Source organism: Mytilus californianus, unplaced genomic scaffold (genome assembly GCF_021869535.1).
Source record: "Mytilus californianus isolate M0D057914Y unplaced genomic scaffold, xbMytCali1.0.p SCAF_4, whole genome shotgun sequence".
Classification (NCBI taxonomy): Eukaryota; Metazoa; Mollusca; class Bivalvia; order Mytilida; family Mytilidae; genus Mytilus; species Mytilus californianus.
Window position 1 is genome coordinate 15,508,356 of NW_026262690.1, and position 18,544 is coordinate 15,526,899.

Genomic DNA, 18,544 nt, shown 5'->3' on the forward strand with positions numbered 1-18,544 from the left:
TATTTCTGTATACTAATGAATAAATGGAGCAAGGGGGAGCCAATGTCAGAACGAGTGTCTGAATTATTCACCCTGCTATCCTATTTAACCATTTCAATACTGAATCGAAACAGATTGTATGTTAAGTTTCATGAAAATGGTGATCGTACCTGCTGACAGTGTTTGTGTACAGTATTCTTCTCCATGTTGATTTTGTCTGTTTGTCATCAATCAAAATCTTGTTTTGACATGTTTGGAACTTAAAAAAATGCATATACTATATTCTCTTTATAAATACAAATCTATTTATTTATAGTCTTATACTATATTTACAAACTACAATATATTTTAAGTAACTATATATCAAAAACTCAAATGAGACACGTGACTGTGAAAAGAAAAAAGGAAGTGTGCTTTGTTGACTAATGTTATATCAATGTAGCAATTGCAGGTATTTTAGCAACAGAGCTTCCTGATTTTAGATGCATCTCTACATGTGCAGAATAGGGGTTGTAAGTGCCAAATACAGGCCAAAGTGGTTCGCTAAAGTCAAGATTTCTGAAACTATACAGAATTTTCTGGCTGAGGTTGTCAATTATAGACCACTGACGATTGTCAACATCCACTAAGAACCCGTATGTCATCGTCATCACAGTACCAGCAGTGTCCGAGGATAATGGAGAATGCAACAAAAGCGTCCTCTTGTGACGGAATTTGTGACAAAGTTGTTTATGCTCGTTACATCTTTCTGCTGAAAACGACCATGCATATGACTGTGCGCCAACGTAAAAGCTGGCGTGGATACTATCCCAACGGCCGAGACCAACTTCAAATATTAAGGCATTTCTAACCAGATTGACATGTATACGGAAAGAAATCATTGCTTCATAATAATACCGGCCCGTGTCCCTAAATGGCCGTGTTCCAATTACTCCACAATATTTACGTAGCTTCTTTGCATCACTTTCATCCAAAAGTTTTCCCTTTTCTGTCCTTCCAGTATCCTGAGAAGGGTCGTCCCACGGGAAAGCCTTCCCTGCTGTAACGAGATCATCAATATGAAAATGTAAAAGGTATATGGAGACGCAATCGACAAAGCTTTTTAGGTGTATTGCCGCTCCGAAATAGCAAATTGAGGTATTTATCGAACAAAATATGTTTTCATAAAATCTGGTGAAAATTTTGAGAGAGAGAAAAAAATCATTTACTTAAAATAACCATGGATTGTTAGTTTTAACTGTGTAACATAACCAAAGATGTGTTGAACAAAACGGAATTTAACTTTTAAGAAAATGATCCTGTACCAAGGTTCTTAGGAGTTTAAACTGGAACAAATGGATAAAAAATGGTAAAATACCATACCTTTGAAGTTGTTAAATTTGTCAAATCATTACATTTACAGCACATTTTTCTGTTTTGAGTATTGTTTTGTGTTAGATTATTAAATGTTTATTGAAAATTTAGAAAAAAATCCACAAATAAACGCACAATGTCAAGCGCCTTCGAAAAACCTCCTGAGTTCATATTCCTTCTTAACAACACCCTACCAGGAAGACTCGATACAAAAGTCTAGGAAATCAATATACGAAATGCTTGAGAGTTTTAACCAATCATAGCTGTATTTTGTCAATTCACTGCAATTAGTCGTCTGCTTGTTATACTCAATAAGAGACACTAGTTAGATACTAGACGAAAAAATAGACAATACTAATCAAGTCTTTCTAGCCGTAAAACATTTACAGTATCACAGTTACATGCATCACATCGACGGTACATTTTACCTTTAAATTTTTTAACATGGCGGGTTGTATTCTTTTTCAGCGTTGTGATGTCAGATTTCAGCATTCTTCCATTCCCACTAACTTCTCGTTCGGAATGAGCTGTACTGGAATCGAACAGGAAACCAGGACCTGTACAAAAATGAAAATGAACTGATATGAGTGCAACGATAACAGATATGATGTCTATAAATGTGACAAGTGTAACGATAACAAATGTCGTGTTTATAAAAGTGTCATGTGTAACGGTAACACATTTCAGTCCTATAAACGTGTCATGTGTAAATATAACATATTTCGTTTCTACAAAAAAGGTCAATTGTAACGATAACAGATTTCATGTATATAAACATGTCAAGTGTAACGATAACAGATTTCATGTATATAAACATGTCAAGTGTAGCGATAACAGATTTCATGTATATACGTGTCAAGTGTAACGTTAACATATTTCATGTATATAAACGTGTCCAGTGTAACGATAACAGATTTCATGTATATAAACGTGTCAAGAATAACGTTAACAGATTTCATGTATATAAACGTGTCAAGTGTAACGTTAACAGATTTCATGTATATAAATGCGTCAAGTGTAACGATAACAGATTTCATGTATATAAATAAGTCAGAAATAACGATAACAGATTTCATGTATATAAACGTGTCAAGTGTAACGTTAACAGATTTCATGTATATAAATGCGTCAAGTGTAACGATAACAGATTTCATGTATATAAATGTGTCAACAATAACGATAACAAATTTCATGTATATAAACGTGTCACGTGTAACGATAACAGATTTCATGTCTATAATCGTGTCAAATGTAACAATAACCAATTTCGTGCCTATAAACGTGTAGTATATTCCTTCTCTGTTTACCTTTGCATTCATTATTCATTAGAATAGTCGAGAGAAAAACCAAAAAAATATTGGTGGCAAATTGCGTTTTTTTTAAAGATGTAAAAAGACGTGTAAATGCAATTAAAATAAGCTAAGCGCCCCAGCTGTGTTAAAAGACCCGTGATTGCAATTTCAAACTTGTCTAGCCCCTGTTCTGTATGAAAAAAGGCATGCGTAAATGCAATTTAAAACTTATGACCGCTACACTGTATAAAAAGACCTTTGTAAATGAAATTTCATTGCACATGTCTCTTAAAATTTGTTGAATTCGTTTGGTTCCCAACCATCTACTTTATACACTTCTGGCTCTGACGATTCCTGGTAAAGTTTACCGACACTTCTGGATATGACGGTTCCCATGAAGTTTACCGACAATTCTGGCTTTGACGATTCATGTTGAAGTTTACTGACACTTCTGGCTATGAAGTTTAACCCAGGAAAGCACTTCGAGAGCTGTAAAATTCGTACGTTTTACCTTCTATTATCTTATTTCATTTCAAAAAATATCTGAGCATACGAGAGAAGTTGTTTCAATTTAACACTTACATAGTATATCCCCGAATCTTTTATCAATCTCTCCTGAAAATAGAATAATTGTACATTGATAAAGGTTTGTTTATAAAGGAAAAAAATAAAACAAGTTTGTTATACCGTAGCGAAATGCTCTCCCTCATGGCTTTGAACATTGTGCGATAATAATCTTACTAGTTGTGCTCGAAAGACACACCCAATTCGAAGTAAAAGCTCTTTAAAAACAGAAAATTCCGAAAATGATATTCAAATATTCAGTTAAGGCAATATAAGCCATGGGATAGAACAATCTTATTTCTTCGAATATTAAACATTTTATAAACAGTAAATTTACAGAAAATGAACATGTTAATGATATTTCAGGTCAATACAAAAGTGTAGAGTACTGGGCTGGTTATACCATCAGACACAATCATAGTACTGGGCTGGTTATACCATCAGAGACAATCATAGTACTGGGCTGGTTATACCATCAGAGACACAAACGTGTAGAGTACTGGGCTGGTTATACCATCAGAGACACAAACGTGTAGAGTACTAGGCTGGTTATACCATCAGAGACGATCATCAAATATACCAGGCATATAATTTGATACGGCAGACGAACGTTTCGTCGACATAAGATTCATCAGTGGCACTCCAATCAAAATAGTTGGACGATTATACCATATCCGAAATTTAAGAGCATTAAAAACCAAAACGTTGGAAAAGTTGTGCAAAATACGGCTTATCCAATCTATGCATGGGTATAGAAAAACTTAAGTGTATCAAATAATTCAACATTTTATAAACAGTATATTTTCAGAAAATGAACATGTCAATGATATTCCAAGTCAACACACAAGTGCTTACAACTCGTCTGGTGATACCTTCGGGAACGAAACGTCAACCAGCAGTGGCATCGACCCAGTGGTTGTAAAAACTCATCAAAGATCATATCAGGCCAAAGAGGTGGTACGCCAGACGAACGTATCGTCGACAAAAGACTCATCAGTCGCGCTAGAATCAAAACAGTTAGAGATTCAAATCAAATTTGAAACTGAAAGCATTAAAAACAAAAAAATCCGAAAAGTTGTGCCAAATACGGATAATACAATCACCTTGGGGATTGAAAAAAACCTAAGTGATTCGAATAGTTCAACATTCTATAAACAGTTAATTTAAAGAAAATGAGCATATTTTATTTTATGTCGACACTACTATGACGGTGAAGCGTCCATCAGCAGTCGCATTGCCCAAGCGGTTATAAACACTCACAAAAGATGCCTTGCATACCTTTATTTGGAACGCCTGGCGAACGTTGTGTCGACATAAAACTCGTCAGTGCGCTCAAATCAAAACAATTGGAAGGCCAATGAAACGACCCAGTGGTTGTAAAAAATCATCATAAAAATATTATATTTTGTTTATCAAATCATAATGTCAATATTACCTGGAGACTTGGACAGGAAAGGAAATCCTTCTTCTCTTACAAGTCTCCCAAGGACTCGGACGTAAGCAATATGTGCTCCAGTCATGTTTGCTGTATAATAAACCCTGTAGCACCCTTCTAAGGTTTTGGAATCTTCCACTGTCGCCGGATGCATTCTTCCCTTTGGGTCTTTGATGTCTACCAACACGCAATCGAAACTATCTTTTTGTGGTGTTCCTTTACTGTCGTAGAGAAACACTTTCAAGACTTCGGCCTCGTTCTCAACTGGAACATCCATAGCCTCCACCAATGTCTTTGGAGGGAAAATGGCGGTTGACCTTATCTTCCCCATATCAATGATGTATTGTTTAAACGTTGCCCCCATTTTGTCTTTATCAAAGGCTATAAACGAGTTTTCTAAAGGGCAGGCGTCAATATGATTGTCTCTTAAAAAGATCAAACGATTACGTAGCGTGTCTGTTAGAATCACAAACTCAGCAGGCATACTGTGTGTCATAATATGACTTGTAAACTCCTTAGCAGATGACATCAGCGACAGGTTATATTTCAATCCTTCTCTTTGTGACTGCAATACTCCTCTCTTTTTCTTACATTTGTCTTTTAATGTATCTTTGAGTTCTCTTCTGCGCACTTCAAGCATGTGAACCCCTTCATCGATCTCATGGTCTATTTCTTTGGTAATGTCGGTCTGTTTCTTATCTAAATTACGCATCTCGTCTTCCGTTTCAATCATCACTGTTTTGCTAAGAGTAATTTTATCTTCTACTTGTTTGACCAAATTACTTACTTGCTCTTTGTGGTCTTCATATGCATCTCCTAGTCGCCTTACCATATGTCCTCGGTCAGACTGGTGTTCTAAGACAGTGCACATTTTGCAAACGGGTTTGTTGCATGTCTTGGATACACAAAAGTAAACTAATGGTTGACCATCGTGACCTTGGCGGTCACAAGTTTCATTTCGTAGGAACGGTTCAATACCAGAGTTTTGAATTTGATCCAGTAAAACAATGTTATGATTTCTTGACATAAAGTTTCGGAGATGGGCTTTTCGGCATTCATGACACATAAAAGAGTAACAGTCCTTGCAAAAGAAAGCAGCAACACCTGAATCAGGACAATCTCTGCATGCAACTCGCTGTCCTTTCTTTTTTAGATGGACAAAATCACGAAGGCTACGTCTGGTGTTATCTTTTGGAAAGTTAGCTACACTGTCTCCCGGGATATGATGCTGAGATTTACAGGTTGGACATGCAACTGTCCAGTCGCGTGTAATATCACCTAGGCAACGTTGACAGTATGTATGAAGACAAGGCAAAACTCTTGGTATATGGGTTTTCTCATCATACTCCCGTTTACAGTTTTCACATATCAGAAAATCATCTTTTAAGTCATCTATTCTGATCGCTGAAGCAGGACCCCCTACGGCTTTGGGATCTTCCTGGTCCTTAAAATGGTAAATAAGAATTAAAAATCAAGTTGCTTAATATTGTGACATTATTTGCTAGTTTGTTTTATGAAATCTGAACCCTATATGTATGGGACATGAACTTTAATATTGTTTTGTTTGCTCACATTCCACTATAAAAATGGGATATCGTAAATGCTAAAATCTTTTTTGAAAGATAAATGTGTTAAAAATATTATATTAGTTTATAAAACATTCGTATTTGTTCAAAATATACTGAAGTAGTCATAGGAATTAAACATATTTGAATTTTGTAATGATTGAAATTTAAAATAGGTTGTGCATTTGAGATATATGTATTGAGCCACATAAACATGCATTTCTTTCCCATTCCTAAACTGAACAGGGCTGCAGAAATTGAATACTAGTATACATTTGTGTGCATATTTTTTGAAACTAGTTCCACCAAACAACCGAACACAGTTCTATCGTTTTGGAATATATATATCAACTATACATAAAGGTTATTTAAGAATAATGTTACGACTACCATTCCTCTGTTGTGTCTCACCTTCACACCGGCTCCCTTTCTTTGTAACATGATCGCAATCTCGTCTGCAACATCGAGTTTTCCGAAGCTTTTGCCAAGCATCCCTTTTCGTGGACTCATGCTTCCAATCACGTCGCTTGGTATGCCTGAATCATTGTAAAATCCCCCATCTCCTAACTTGGTCGAAATATCTGGATAACCTTTGTCCAAAACTATAGCAGGTTCTTTGGGAACACCAAACTCATCTTTTGCGTTTTTCTCATATCCATCTTTTAGTGGAGGATCAAGACGGGTTGACATAAGCGGACCTTTTGAGTTGTAATTTTCTCTCCTACTAATCAGTTCCTTTTCTTTTGCCATACGTTCTTGTCGTGCTTTTTTAATACTTTCTTTAATGAAGTCACCTTCCTTTGTGTACTGTCCGGGGGGTTTTGTTCTCTCCCATTCCTCTTGGTTCCGGTAGCTTATTTTATCGCGAAAAGATATCGGTTCACGAGGTTTTACATACGATGGTCCTGTCTTTATGTCTTTGTAAAACGGAATGTCTTTCTTATAGTCTACCTGCTTCTTGTCAAGATACGTTGCCTGTAACATAATCAAAAAAGTATATTTCTATATACTCTTCTAAAAAAAGTATATAAATCGTCAATGATAATGTTAATGATGATGATGGTGATGTGAACCCCGACCTACATTGCTGGACAAAACAATCCAATTGTGGTTATTCTGCATTTTATTTGTATCTATTAAAATATCTGTCACATTATATTATACTGTACAATGAATGTGATATTGTATATGTATCTAATTATAATTGCTCCCTGTGGGACCTGGGTTAATTGGAATAATACATATTTGAATTTGAATTTGAGCTTCTTGAAATTATGTTTGTCCAATGTTAATATATATGTGATTTGAATACATGTATGCATCTACCAGTATGACAAACGGATTCTTAGCCCGTATGTTATTACAAATTACAAATTACAAATGTATATAATATATCAGTGACCGCTGTGGATAGTAAACTTGGAATTGATAGTAAATAGAAAATACAAGTTATTTCTAGTATATTTATGTTCATGTGATACAGAAAAACGCGAACATAATCGAAATTAACAGAAAACAAAATAATAACGGATTTTGGAAAAAAGGGGGAGGGCTAAAAAAAAATTGTTCTGTCCCCAAGCACCTATGAAATCTATGTCTGTTTTATGTGATGGGGGAATGTAGTTTTAATTATTTATTTTTTATATAAATCAGTATTTATGCCCTTTCCCTATAGCTATCAGCAAATAGCAAATAGTACAACAGTGAAATTTTCTATCGCATTTGAAATTAAAAACTATAAGTATTACAACCTGGCCATTTGAGTCTTTGGTCACCTTTTTTTAGCAAGATGACGTAATGCCAAATAATAATAAACGAGGGAGAGTTTTGAATTCTTTCTATCGATGTTTTATGTGCGGAAAGTAGATGATACGATCGAAGGAAAACGTATTTTTTAACTTCTTCAGCATAATCAATCTGTCTAAATTCCGCACAGATACCTACCTCACTTCCAGTATGTTGATATACTTTGTCTTGAGGATAACCATCCTCGAATTGTTCATTTGTATGGTACATTTGTTTGTCTAAGATAACAGCCGGTTCCTTAGGAACATTAAATACATCTTTAGCGGTATGTGCCTGTGGATTAATTATCATTCAACTAATAACTATGGTCACATATCCATACAGAGCCATAAAATGTCGGACAACTATTCTAATCACACGAGAGTCCCAAATATTAAAACTTATCTTAACCAGCGAGTGTTTTATAATATGAACGTCTACAGTACAACTGATCTCAGTACATGGGTGTTCCAGATTTTAAAATACACGAGTCCATTATACGAGGTCTAATAATATATTATAGTTATATGTGTGTAAATTGAGTCGCTGACTCACAAACTTGACATAAAAGTCCAGTTGTGAGTTAACTGCCCCAGCTAACACACCAATAACCTCTAGAAAAAATGTGATTAATCCTTAGTTTAATGAATTGGAAAAGAGTCAGGTTAAGAAACTAGCTAGTTTACATAATTTTGGCGGTCTTTTGGGTTTTTATGAAAAAATTGTATGCATTCAAAAGTTGTTAAACTGCATTCGAATATATGAAAAAAAGATATATAAGTAGCATTAATGTTATACTTTCAGAGATACGTTCAATTTAAAAAAAAAATGATACATTGATCTATTTAAATGAATCCTGTCGGAAGGGAAAGCCGCCCTTGCTTTTAAGTTTTTTACCTAAAAAATAGGAAATCAAGTTTAATACTAAGTCCGATCCGAAAGATAATTAGTTCTTTAATAAAAAGATGAAAATAAAAAAAAAAATACGAATTGCATGATTAAGTAAAACTAATAAAAGGATACACTCTCGTATCGAAGAAAAGCAATGGGCCATACGTAGCAATTCTTCACAATTTTGTAACCAAAAAATGCATGAATTAACCCTTTCAGATATATATTCAGTTATATATCCGTTAATATATCGATATTTAGGATACCAGTTCTAAACTTACATTTATTGATTTAGGGAATGGTTTGGTATACGGTCCGGGTATGGCAGCAACATCCCTTTCATAACGTTCTCTGTAGGCGTAACTCGTCTGAAAAACAAGTAAAATTCAATGTATATAGATATAAGAAGATGTGGCATGAGTGCCAATGAGACAACTCTTCATAGTTTAGTATAAGGTCCGGGTATGACAGCAACATATCTATAATGCAGTCCTCTGGAGACGGGACCCGTCGGAAAAACTAGTAAAAGTCAATGTATAGTTTAGTATAAGGATGGGTATGACAGCAACATACCTATAATGCTGTCTTCCGAAGACGTGACTCGTCTAAAAGATGTCAAAATGAATTTAATAGTTTAGTATAAGGATGGGTATGACGGCAACATACCTTTAATGCGGTCTTCTGAAGACGTGACCCTTCTAAAAGATGTCAAAATGAATTTAATAGTTTAGTGTAAGGTCTGGGTATGACAGCAACATACCTATAATGCCGTCTTCTGAAGACGTGACCCTTCTAAAAGATGTCAAAATGAATTTAATAGTTTAGTGTAAGTAGATATAAGAAGATGTGGTATGAGTGCCAATGAGACAACTCTCCATCCAAGTCAAAATTTATAAATGTAAACCATTATAGGTCAAAGTACGGTCTTCAACACGGAGCCTTGGCTCACACCGAACAGCAAGCTATAAAGGGCCCCAAAAATTGCTAGTGTAAAACCATTCAAACGGGAAAACCAACGGTCTAATCTATATAAAAAACGAGAAACGAGAAACACTTATGAACCACATCAACAAACGACAACTACTGAACATCAGATTCCTGACTTAGGACAGGTGCAAACAATTGCAGCGGGTGTAAACGTTTTAATGGTACCAAACCTTCACCCTTATCTGAAACAATAGTGTAACATCACAACATAGAAAGATGTCTGGGTATGACAGCAACATACCTATAATGCCGTCTTCTGAAGACTTGACCCGTCTAAAAGATGACGAAATGAATTTAATAGTTTAGTATAAGGTCTGGGTATGACAGCAACGTACCTATAATGCCGTCTTCTGAAGACGTGACCCTTCTGAAAGATGTTAAAATGAATTTAATAGTTTAGTATAAGGTCTGGGTATGACAGCAACATACCTATAATGCCGTCCTCTGAAGACGTGACCCGTCTAAAAGATGACGAAATGAATTAGTATAAGGTTCGGGTATGAAATTAACACCCGCATCATACGTAACTCGTCTGTGAAAATGTAAAATAATAGCAATTAATTAATGTATCTCTGAATGTTTTGAAGCCGATTCCGGATCTTATGAATAAGACTTTATGTTTGTCCGACTAATGAATCAAACAATTATATCATACAGTTTTTGTAATCATTTAGTTTCTGATTTTGAAAGGCAATAACGGAAGCAACTGTTTTATAAAGAAATAGTAATGTAGTAAAGCTGTCATGAAATCGCAAGAAGAGGTTTCTGAGAACATTTCGCCCATGTCATCCCTGCCTTTGTGACATTAATGAATACTGGGCTTATGTATTTAGAGTTTTAAATATTTGCATGCATGACATGTGCCGTTTTTCTTTGTTTTTTTTCGATTTTTTAATTCTTATTTTTCGTATTTTGTTTCAAATAATTTTGACATATATAATTCACTTACCGTTTTAAAATTGTCAACACACGAAGATAAAATGTAGTGTTTGACAAATACAGATGTTTTTCTATTTATTACATTAAACCATAGTATTTCAAAATCAGACAAAATTTAAGTGTCAAACAATATTTGTGGTTCTTTGAAATTCACGAGAGACCTGGAATTTGACAACTATTTGTCAATATCTTGTATTTACATTTGTTATCATATTTTGAGCAGATAATGGCAGATTGTAAATGGGGGAGAAAATTCAAATATTTAAATATCCAATTTTATCTTTGAAATGAAATTTTCATTGTGTCATAGAATGATAGTTCACTTTGAATATAATAGTTTGGAATAAGACCAACGTTTTTTCCCCCTCTTAGTTATCATACAATAAAAGTATGTTAGAAGTGTTGCTTAGTGGATGATACTGTCAGCCTATCAATACATGATACCTCTATCAAAAATTTCTATGTCGAGCTTACAGTAAAAATGGTGACATTTAAAATGTACAATTTTAGAATTATACTGTGTCTTATTTTACTAGGATTAAAGACTATTATAAAAGCAGATTATTGTCGAATGAATTACCACATTTACGTAATATGGGTATTCTGAAAGAGAAAGCATCAACCATCTACATGAGCTAAAAATTATACAGCAACCCAGCGACACAAACACCAAAAGGACATTTAGAGGTCAACATACAGTCTTCATATATATATATATATAAAAACAAGTCTAAATTGAAAACAACGTTCAATCCTATTATTGCGTTGGATAAAAACCGCAATTTTTATACGTGTGCATGCAAAACAAATTTCTTGGTAGAGGGGGTCTAAATACAGCACAAACAACATTTTCCAAAAGACCAAAAAAAGTGAAAAAGTATATTTTAACAAAACGCATTTTACTAGCAGGTCGCGAACAACGGATGTTCTTAAACCCTGCTGACTGCCATTGGCGATTGCCAAATAAACGGATCACCAGATGTAACAAAATGAATCTTAACTATTAATTTAATACCAAACAGAAAACAATAAACTTGCGGAAAAGATGGTATACCGCAACCAAAGGTGCAAAAATTAGTACACCATATATATATATATATATATACATGTTGTAAATTTACATAGTCTAAACAATAATTTGCATGTAGAGCATATTCTGCTGATTGAAATCTAGAATTAAGATAACAAGTTCTTTGTTACTGCATAAATACCATTTATTGAGCATGCTTTGAAAACGTTTCTTCGTTTTCTTAAAAGAAAAAAAGCCTCTTGAAACTAGTAAATAAAAATGAATTTGAAAGCAATACATTATATTTGTATACAAATGTTGTAGAAATTAGGATAGACTGGTCTATTTTATCCTAACATATTTCATATCCAGACTCCCTAATATATATATATATATATATATATATAATATATATATATATATATATACGTTCATATCAATATTTCCAATAAACTTAACTTTCTTTTCAGCTGTAGCATCTATTTCATTTTCATCGTGTGTCCCAGTCAATTTGCTGTTTTTTCCTGTTTGTTTTGTCGAGATTGGCTACGCTTCATAAGTTTTACACAGATTGATGGAGATCATAGAAGAACATATGTATTATTGCTATCATGTATTCGATACCAGGATTAATCATCTTTTTTTTTAATTGTGGGAGAACGGTATAAGGCGAGATTCATGGAGGCTTATAAAGTTTAACATTTGTCAATATTTCCTAATATGTTTTCCAATCCAGTATTATGTAAAAATAAAATGCTTCATAACCGGGACATATTTTATTTGTGCCAAAACATACACATAGGATTTATGTATAACATCAAATTTAATAGATTTTTGCTTTTGAAAATTTTAATTGAATAAAATTGTGAAAAATAATACATACCATTTCTATATACTGCTTATAAAACCATTAATATAACTTTTTTATTTCTGATGCGTTCGCCATTTTCGTTTTTGTTGTGTATTTAGTTTCTGTAGTTAAGTATTCGTTGTTTTACGAACTATTAAGCATTCTGCAAGTCTTTGTTTCGTATTGTTATGTCAAATAAAGACTCTCCTTTCACATAATTATATTTAAGTTTCATATTGTTTTAAAATTAAAGTCGAACGAGAAGGGTACAATAAAAATCAATGTTGTGTTATGTTCCGGATCGACTAACTAGACGTTTAAAACAATAAATTATTATAACAATATCCTAAATTAACAAAATATTAACAAATAAACACAAAGAAATATTATAGTCTACGGTTTAAATATGTTTTATTCACCTTCGATATATAAATAAATGATTTAATAGTAAAGTAAGTAAAACAGGAAAGCAATAACTGTTGTTCGGTGTTTCATGTCTTCTAATGCTTGTCAATGAATAATATTATACATAACACGATTGCATGGAGCTACAAAACAATTAGACAGTACAACAGACCTTACCAACTTACAACATCCGATTCCTCCAACAACGAAAGACAAACCAATTAGACTGTACAACAGACCTTACCAACTTACAACATCCAATTCCTTCAACAACGAAAGACAAAACAATTAGACAGTACAACAGACATAACCAACTTACAACATCCGATTCCTCCAACAACGAAAGACAAAACAATTAGACAGTACAACAGACCTTACCAACTTACAACATCCAATTCCTCCAACAACGAAAAACAACAATTAGACAGTACAACAGACCTTACCAACTTACAGCATCCAATTCCTTCAACAACGAAGGACAACAATTAGACAGTACAACAGACCTTACCAACTTACAGCATCCAATTCCTCCAACAACGAAAGACAACAATTAACCAGTACAACAGACCTTACCAACTTACAACATCCGATTCTTCCAACAACGAAAGACAAAACAATAGGACAGTACGACAGACCTTACCAACTTACAACATCCAATTCCTCCAACAACGAAATACAAAACAATTAGACAGTACAACAGACCTTACCAACTTACAACATCCAATTCCTCCAACAACGAAGGACAACAATTAGACAGTACAACAGACCTTACCAACTTACAACATCCGATTCCTCCAACAACGAAAGACAAAACAATTAGACAGTACAACAGACCTTACTAACTTTCAGCATCCGATTCCTCCAACAACGAAAGACAAAACAATTAGACAGTACAACAGACCTTACCAACTTACAGCATCCAATTCCTCCAACAACGAAAGACAAACCAATTAGACAGTACAACATACCTTACCAACTTACAACATCCAATTCCTCCAACAACGAAAGACAAAACAATTAGACAGTTCAACAGACCTTACCAACTTACAACATCCAATTCCTCCAACAACGAAAGACAACAATTAGACAGCAAGAAAGCAAAATTTGACGTCATGATTGAATTTTGCCCAATGAAGAACTTAGATCAAACGAACCACACGTTGATTAAATAAATATAAGCAATAGGTCGGGAAAAGGATAAATCGGCTAAGAATTAGAGAAAAGCATATAGCAAGGCTAGCCCTATAACATATGACTTCGCATTCTTATTTCATTTTAAAGTTTTTATACTGCATTTTTCATTTTTTGGAATTGCTGAAAGCAAAAGTACTATTGAGTCAAGAGACAGCAGAGTTTGGTAATTGCAGACACTCCAGAAATATTTTTGTCGACCACACAATATAAATCTATAATTTTTGAAATGTTCAAATGATATCATATTCTGGCTTCAATTAGCAGTGTATTCCAAAGTCGCGTTGTCTCATATAACTGAATGATTTCTTACCATACTGTGTAGATCCGGGTCTTGGTAAATATGCACATTTCTAATGTATAAAATTATACTTTTTTTTAATACAATTAAATCTTGCAATATACAGGACTATTCTTATTTATCATACAAAAGGTCCCTAAGACAAATGCTCTCATTTTTCTTGATTTAATTGATGGTAGTTTTGGTTTTTCCAGTATTGTTTTATAAGTGGTTTCAACTTTCGAAATCATTATAAAGAAAACGAAGTGTCCGTTCCTAAATTTTCTGTGCATTTTGTTTACCGCAAAAATGCTAAGAAAGCGGACGATAACTTAAATTTGACATAATAAATGAAGAAGAAGAAGGCAAAAAAAACTTCATAAATTGTATTGGTCCGCAGCGCTTTCAGTCTGGATTTACCTTCATCAGGAACGCTCAAATTATAAGCATTGAAAGGAAAGGATGGATAAGTACCGATACACGTTTTACCTCAGTCGTTTTTTGCTTATTATGATGTTTTACACAATTCGAATAAGTTTGACGAAGGTATACATTATTGTTGTCTTTTTGTAATCTTTTACCAAGATACCTTACTTCTTTCCTCAGTAAAAGATAAATGTCATTAACTGATGATACTAATAAATCAATGTCATTAACTGACGATACTAATAAATCAATGTCATTAACTGACGATACTAATAAATCAATGTCATTAACTGACGATACTAATAAATCAATGTCATTAACTGACGATACTAATAAATCAATGTCATTAACTGACGATACTAATAAATCAATGTCATTAACTGATGATACTAATAAATCAATGTCATTAACTGATGATACTAATAAATCAATGTCATTAACTGACGATACTAATAAATCAATGTCATTACAATTTTCATCATCATTAATCCTGTTTATTACATTTACTTCATTGTTTACTGACTCTTTTTCAATATGACATCAGGATAATTGTCTTCCATGAAATGAAACTTTTGAAACTTTGTAACTTTTTATTTCACTAAAGGCCTCACATGAGGCATGATAGTACAAACAATATAAACAAATATAATGCATGAACAAAATTAAACATTTTATGTACATGTTCAGAACTGGATAAATATCACTTAAATATTGACATTATAGTTTTACATAATTTAGACAACCCAACAAGAGTGAATTTATCAGTACTATTCATAAATTCATATCTATAGAAACTAACAACATTTTTAACTTTACATATCTCTGCAAGTAAAAACTTTTGTCTCTCAGCATTGAAAAAGGTACATTTAATATATAGTGAAATTCATCGCCCAGTTCTTCTTTGTTACATAAATCACAAACTCTTTCTGATCCATCTATACTAAAAAATCTACCATATTCAATGGGTAATATATGACTACCGAATCTAAATTTCCATAAGTTGTGTCTTAAATCAAAAGGTAATACAGTTAAATAATTTTCCATACCAAATTCAGCCTTATACATTCTGTAATTTAAACATTTGGATGAATTAAATATCTTAGTCTTCCAATCATTTACAAACAAATCATGGTAATACTGTTTCACATTTTTAGATAAATTACAATACTTTCCCACAAATTGATTATTCCAAACATCAACATATCTATATCCAATTAAAATATCTTTTACATAATTTAACCATTTAGGATGATAAACATCACCACAGTCGAGTCTATACAGCATTTCGCACAGTGTATATGAAATTTTCTCTTTTTTACCCGTGACAATGCGTTCCAAAAACCAACCATTCTTGAATGTTCTCAAATGGGATTGCAAGAGTTGTCTCTCTTTGAGTACATGATTGTAAGCATAATGATTAATAAGCAGTGGTCAGAAAATTCCACTGATGATCTAACAATAAAATGTTCCACACTATAAAATAAACAGGTTGATGCTAGCATATATTCAACTGTGCTTTGAACATTAAAATTGTAAAAAGTGAAAATCCTTATGAGTCGCCTCGAAATCTCCCATTAAGAAGACTTATCACATCAAGTTCGAAAATAATAATTATTTAGAAATAAATTAAAGAATAAGTAATACGATCATTTCTAGGAATAAAAACAAATTCAAGTACTCGCAAAGTGTTTTGTGTTCGTACCGGCCGACAAAGCAGCCAACAGTGTGGTGGTGGTATGACGTAAATACTACACAGAAGTCCTTAAGAATGAAATTATACATTCGACTACTGACATTCAAGGCCGTACACTCAACAGAGAGTCATATAGTAAATAACCATGTCACAACCACAGCTCAGCTTAAGGCCTCTTCTGAACATTTGACGGTCCCCACTATGTATTGGTTACCTAAACTACACAAAAAAACCGTAAAATATCGTTTCATCTCAGCCTCTTGTAAGTGTTCTACTACTAAGCTTTCAGTGCTTTTAACGAGTTCCTTAACTACTATCAAAGAACTGATCATCATTTTTTGTAATAAAACATATGATGAAAATAGTGGAATTAACCATTTTTGGAGTGCAAAAAATTCTTTGGATATTTTAGATAAATTACGTGCTTTTGATGGTCCTTTTGATTCGGGGTTGACAGTTTTGACTTTTCCACTCTTTACACTACACTTCCACACAATCTTATCAAACAAAAGTTTTCCTATTTAATAAAATGGTCGTTCGACAAATCTGATTGCAAATGTATTTGCTGCAACTCATATAAAGCCTTTTTCACAAACGAGAAAGGTAAATACGCTAGATATACTTACTGGAGGTGTGATGAGATGATTAAAGCCATAAATTTCCTCCTTGACAACATTTATGTACGTTTCGGCAATATAGTTTATCGACAGAATTTAGGTATTCATATGGGCACTCATTGTATCCCTTTAGTAGCAGACTTGTTCCTATACTGTTATGAATCACAGTTTATGGCCAAACTCAGTAAAGAACCGTCTAAATGCCATTTAATTGATAAATTCAACAACACTTACCGTTATCTTGATGATATTTTTTCGTTAAATAATCAAGAATTCTCTGAATATACTGCCGAAATTTACCCACAGAAATTTCCTTATATAAATCATATATTAACAGCAATAAGTGTCCTTTCTTAATTTTAGACATTTCAGTTCTTTCCCTATTGTTAATTTTCCTTTTTTTGGACGGTGATGTTCCTCTGGCACCATCTTACGGTGTTTATATATCCCCACTCGTTCGTTATGCCCGTGTCTGTAGTGACGTTTTGGATTTCAATGAGCGTAATCTATGTATTACTGGCAAATTATTAGGTCAGGGATTTTGTTATCACAAATTACTTAAAACCTTTACTAAATTCTTCCATAGATAAAAAGATTTAGTTTGCAAGTTTGGCTGTACCTGTAAAAAACTTATTTCAGACGGAATAGCACATTCTAAATTTTACGGTGATGTTGTTAACCGAGCCCGGAAATTTATATACGATCCGGATAAATCATCAATCCTTTAAATAAACTTATAAACTTATTCTAAAAAGTTACAAATTCAACACTGTAATTAGATCTTTGAATATTGTGTTTATTGGTATAAATATTGATTTTGTTATCAGAAAATTAAAATCATACTAAATAGTTTTGTTATCAAATATGCACTTTAACGGTACTACAATCTGTCGATACCTATATTTAAGCATTGCACAGGATCATGGTTTTCTCTGACTGTTAATGAAGTCTTTACACTAAATCCATTGGATGTTAGATGTGTAATGATTGATATTTTAGTCTTAGGTACATGATTTTTTTTATTAGTTGTTATTGGCTTTGAACTAGCTTTCAGTAACTGCGAGTACTCTCAGATCTGTACTTAGTGTCCTTTTGGTTGTTAGGGATGAGGGATGGATAAATACCCTGCCACGTCCGGTCTGTGTTTGATGTTTTTCTGCTTTGTATCGATCTAATGAGTTTTGCCTTTTTCAACTGATTTTTATAGTTTATTCTTATGTTGTGCTGTTACACCACTATCCCAGGTTAGGGGGAGGGTAAGGCGCTCACAAACATGTTTAATC

At 33.4% G+C, this 18,544-nt stretch overlaps 1 protein-coding gene across 2 annotated transcripts; it reads right to left on the bottom strand.

The window, feature by feature from the left end:
- Window positions 1-261: 261 nt before the first annotated feature.
- Window positions 262-12,915, bottom strand: LOC127737559 (uncharacterized). 2 transcript variants are annotated; one of them, XM_052248389.1, is made up of 8 exons: window positions 12,683-12,915; window positions 9,146-9,232; window positions 8,133-8,267; window positions 6,600-7,163; window positions 4,624-6,067; window positions 3,207-3,239; window positions 1,761-1,889; window positions 262-1,018 (listed from the first exon to the last, which is right to left on the bottom strand). In XM_052248389.1, exons 1-8 carry the CDS (start codon window positions 12,683-12,685, stop codon window positions 408-410), a joined length of 3,006 nt encoding a protein of 1,001 aa, XP_052104349.1. In that variant the 5' UTR covers window positions 12,686-12,915; the 3' UTR covers window positions 262-407. The 2 variants fall into 2 exon arrangements, with proteins under 2 accessions (XP_052104349.1, XP_052104350.1); XM_052248390.1 differs by lacking the exon at window positions 8,133-8,267 and having other exon boundaries at window positions 12,683-12,891.
- Between the last annotated feature and the right edge of the window lie 5,629 nt (window positions 12,916-18,544).

Bases quoted from the DNA above. Each gene is read 5' to 3' on its own strand.
- LOC127737559 (XM_052248389.1), bottom strand. The intron at 6,068-6,599 runs GTGAGACACAAC...TACCATTTTAAG, and splicing joins GAAAGGGAGCCGGTGTGAAG to GACCAGGAAGATCCCAAAGC. The intron at 1,019-1,760 runs GTAAAATGTACC...ATCTCGTTACAG, and splicing joins CCATGTTAAAAAATTTAAAG to CAGGGAAGGCTTTCCCGTGG.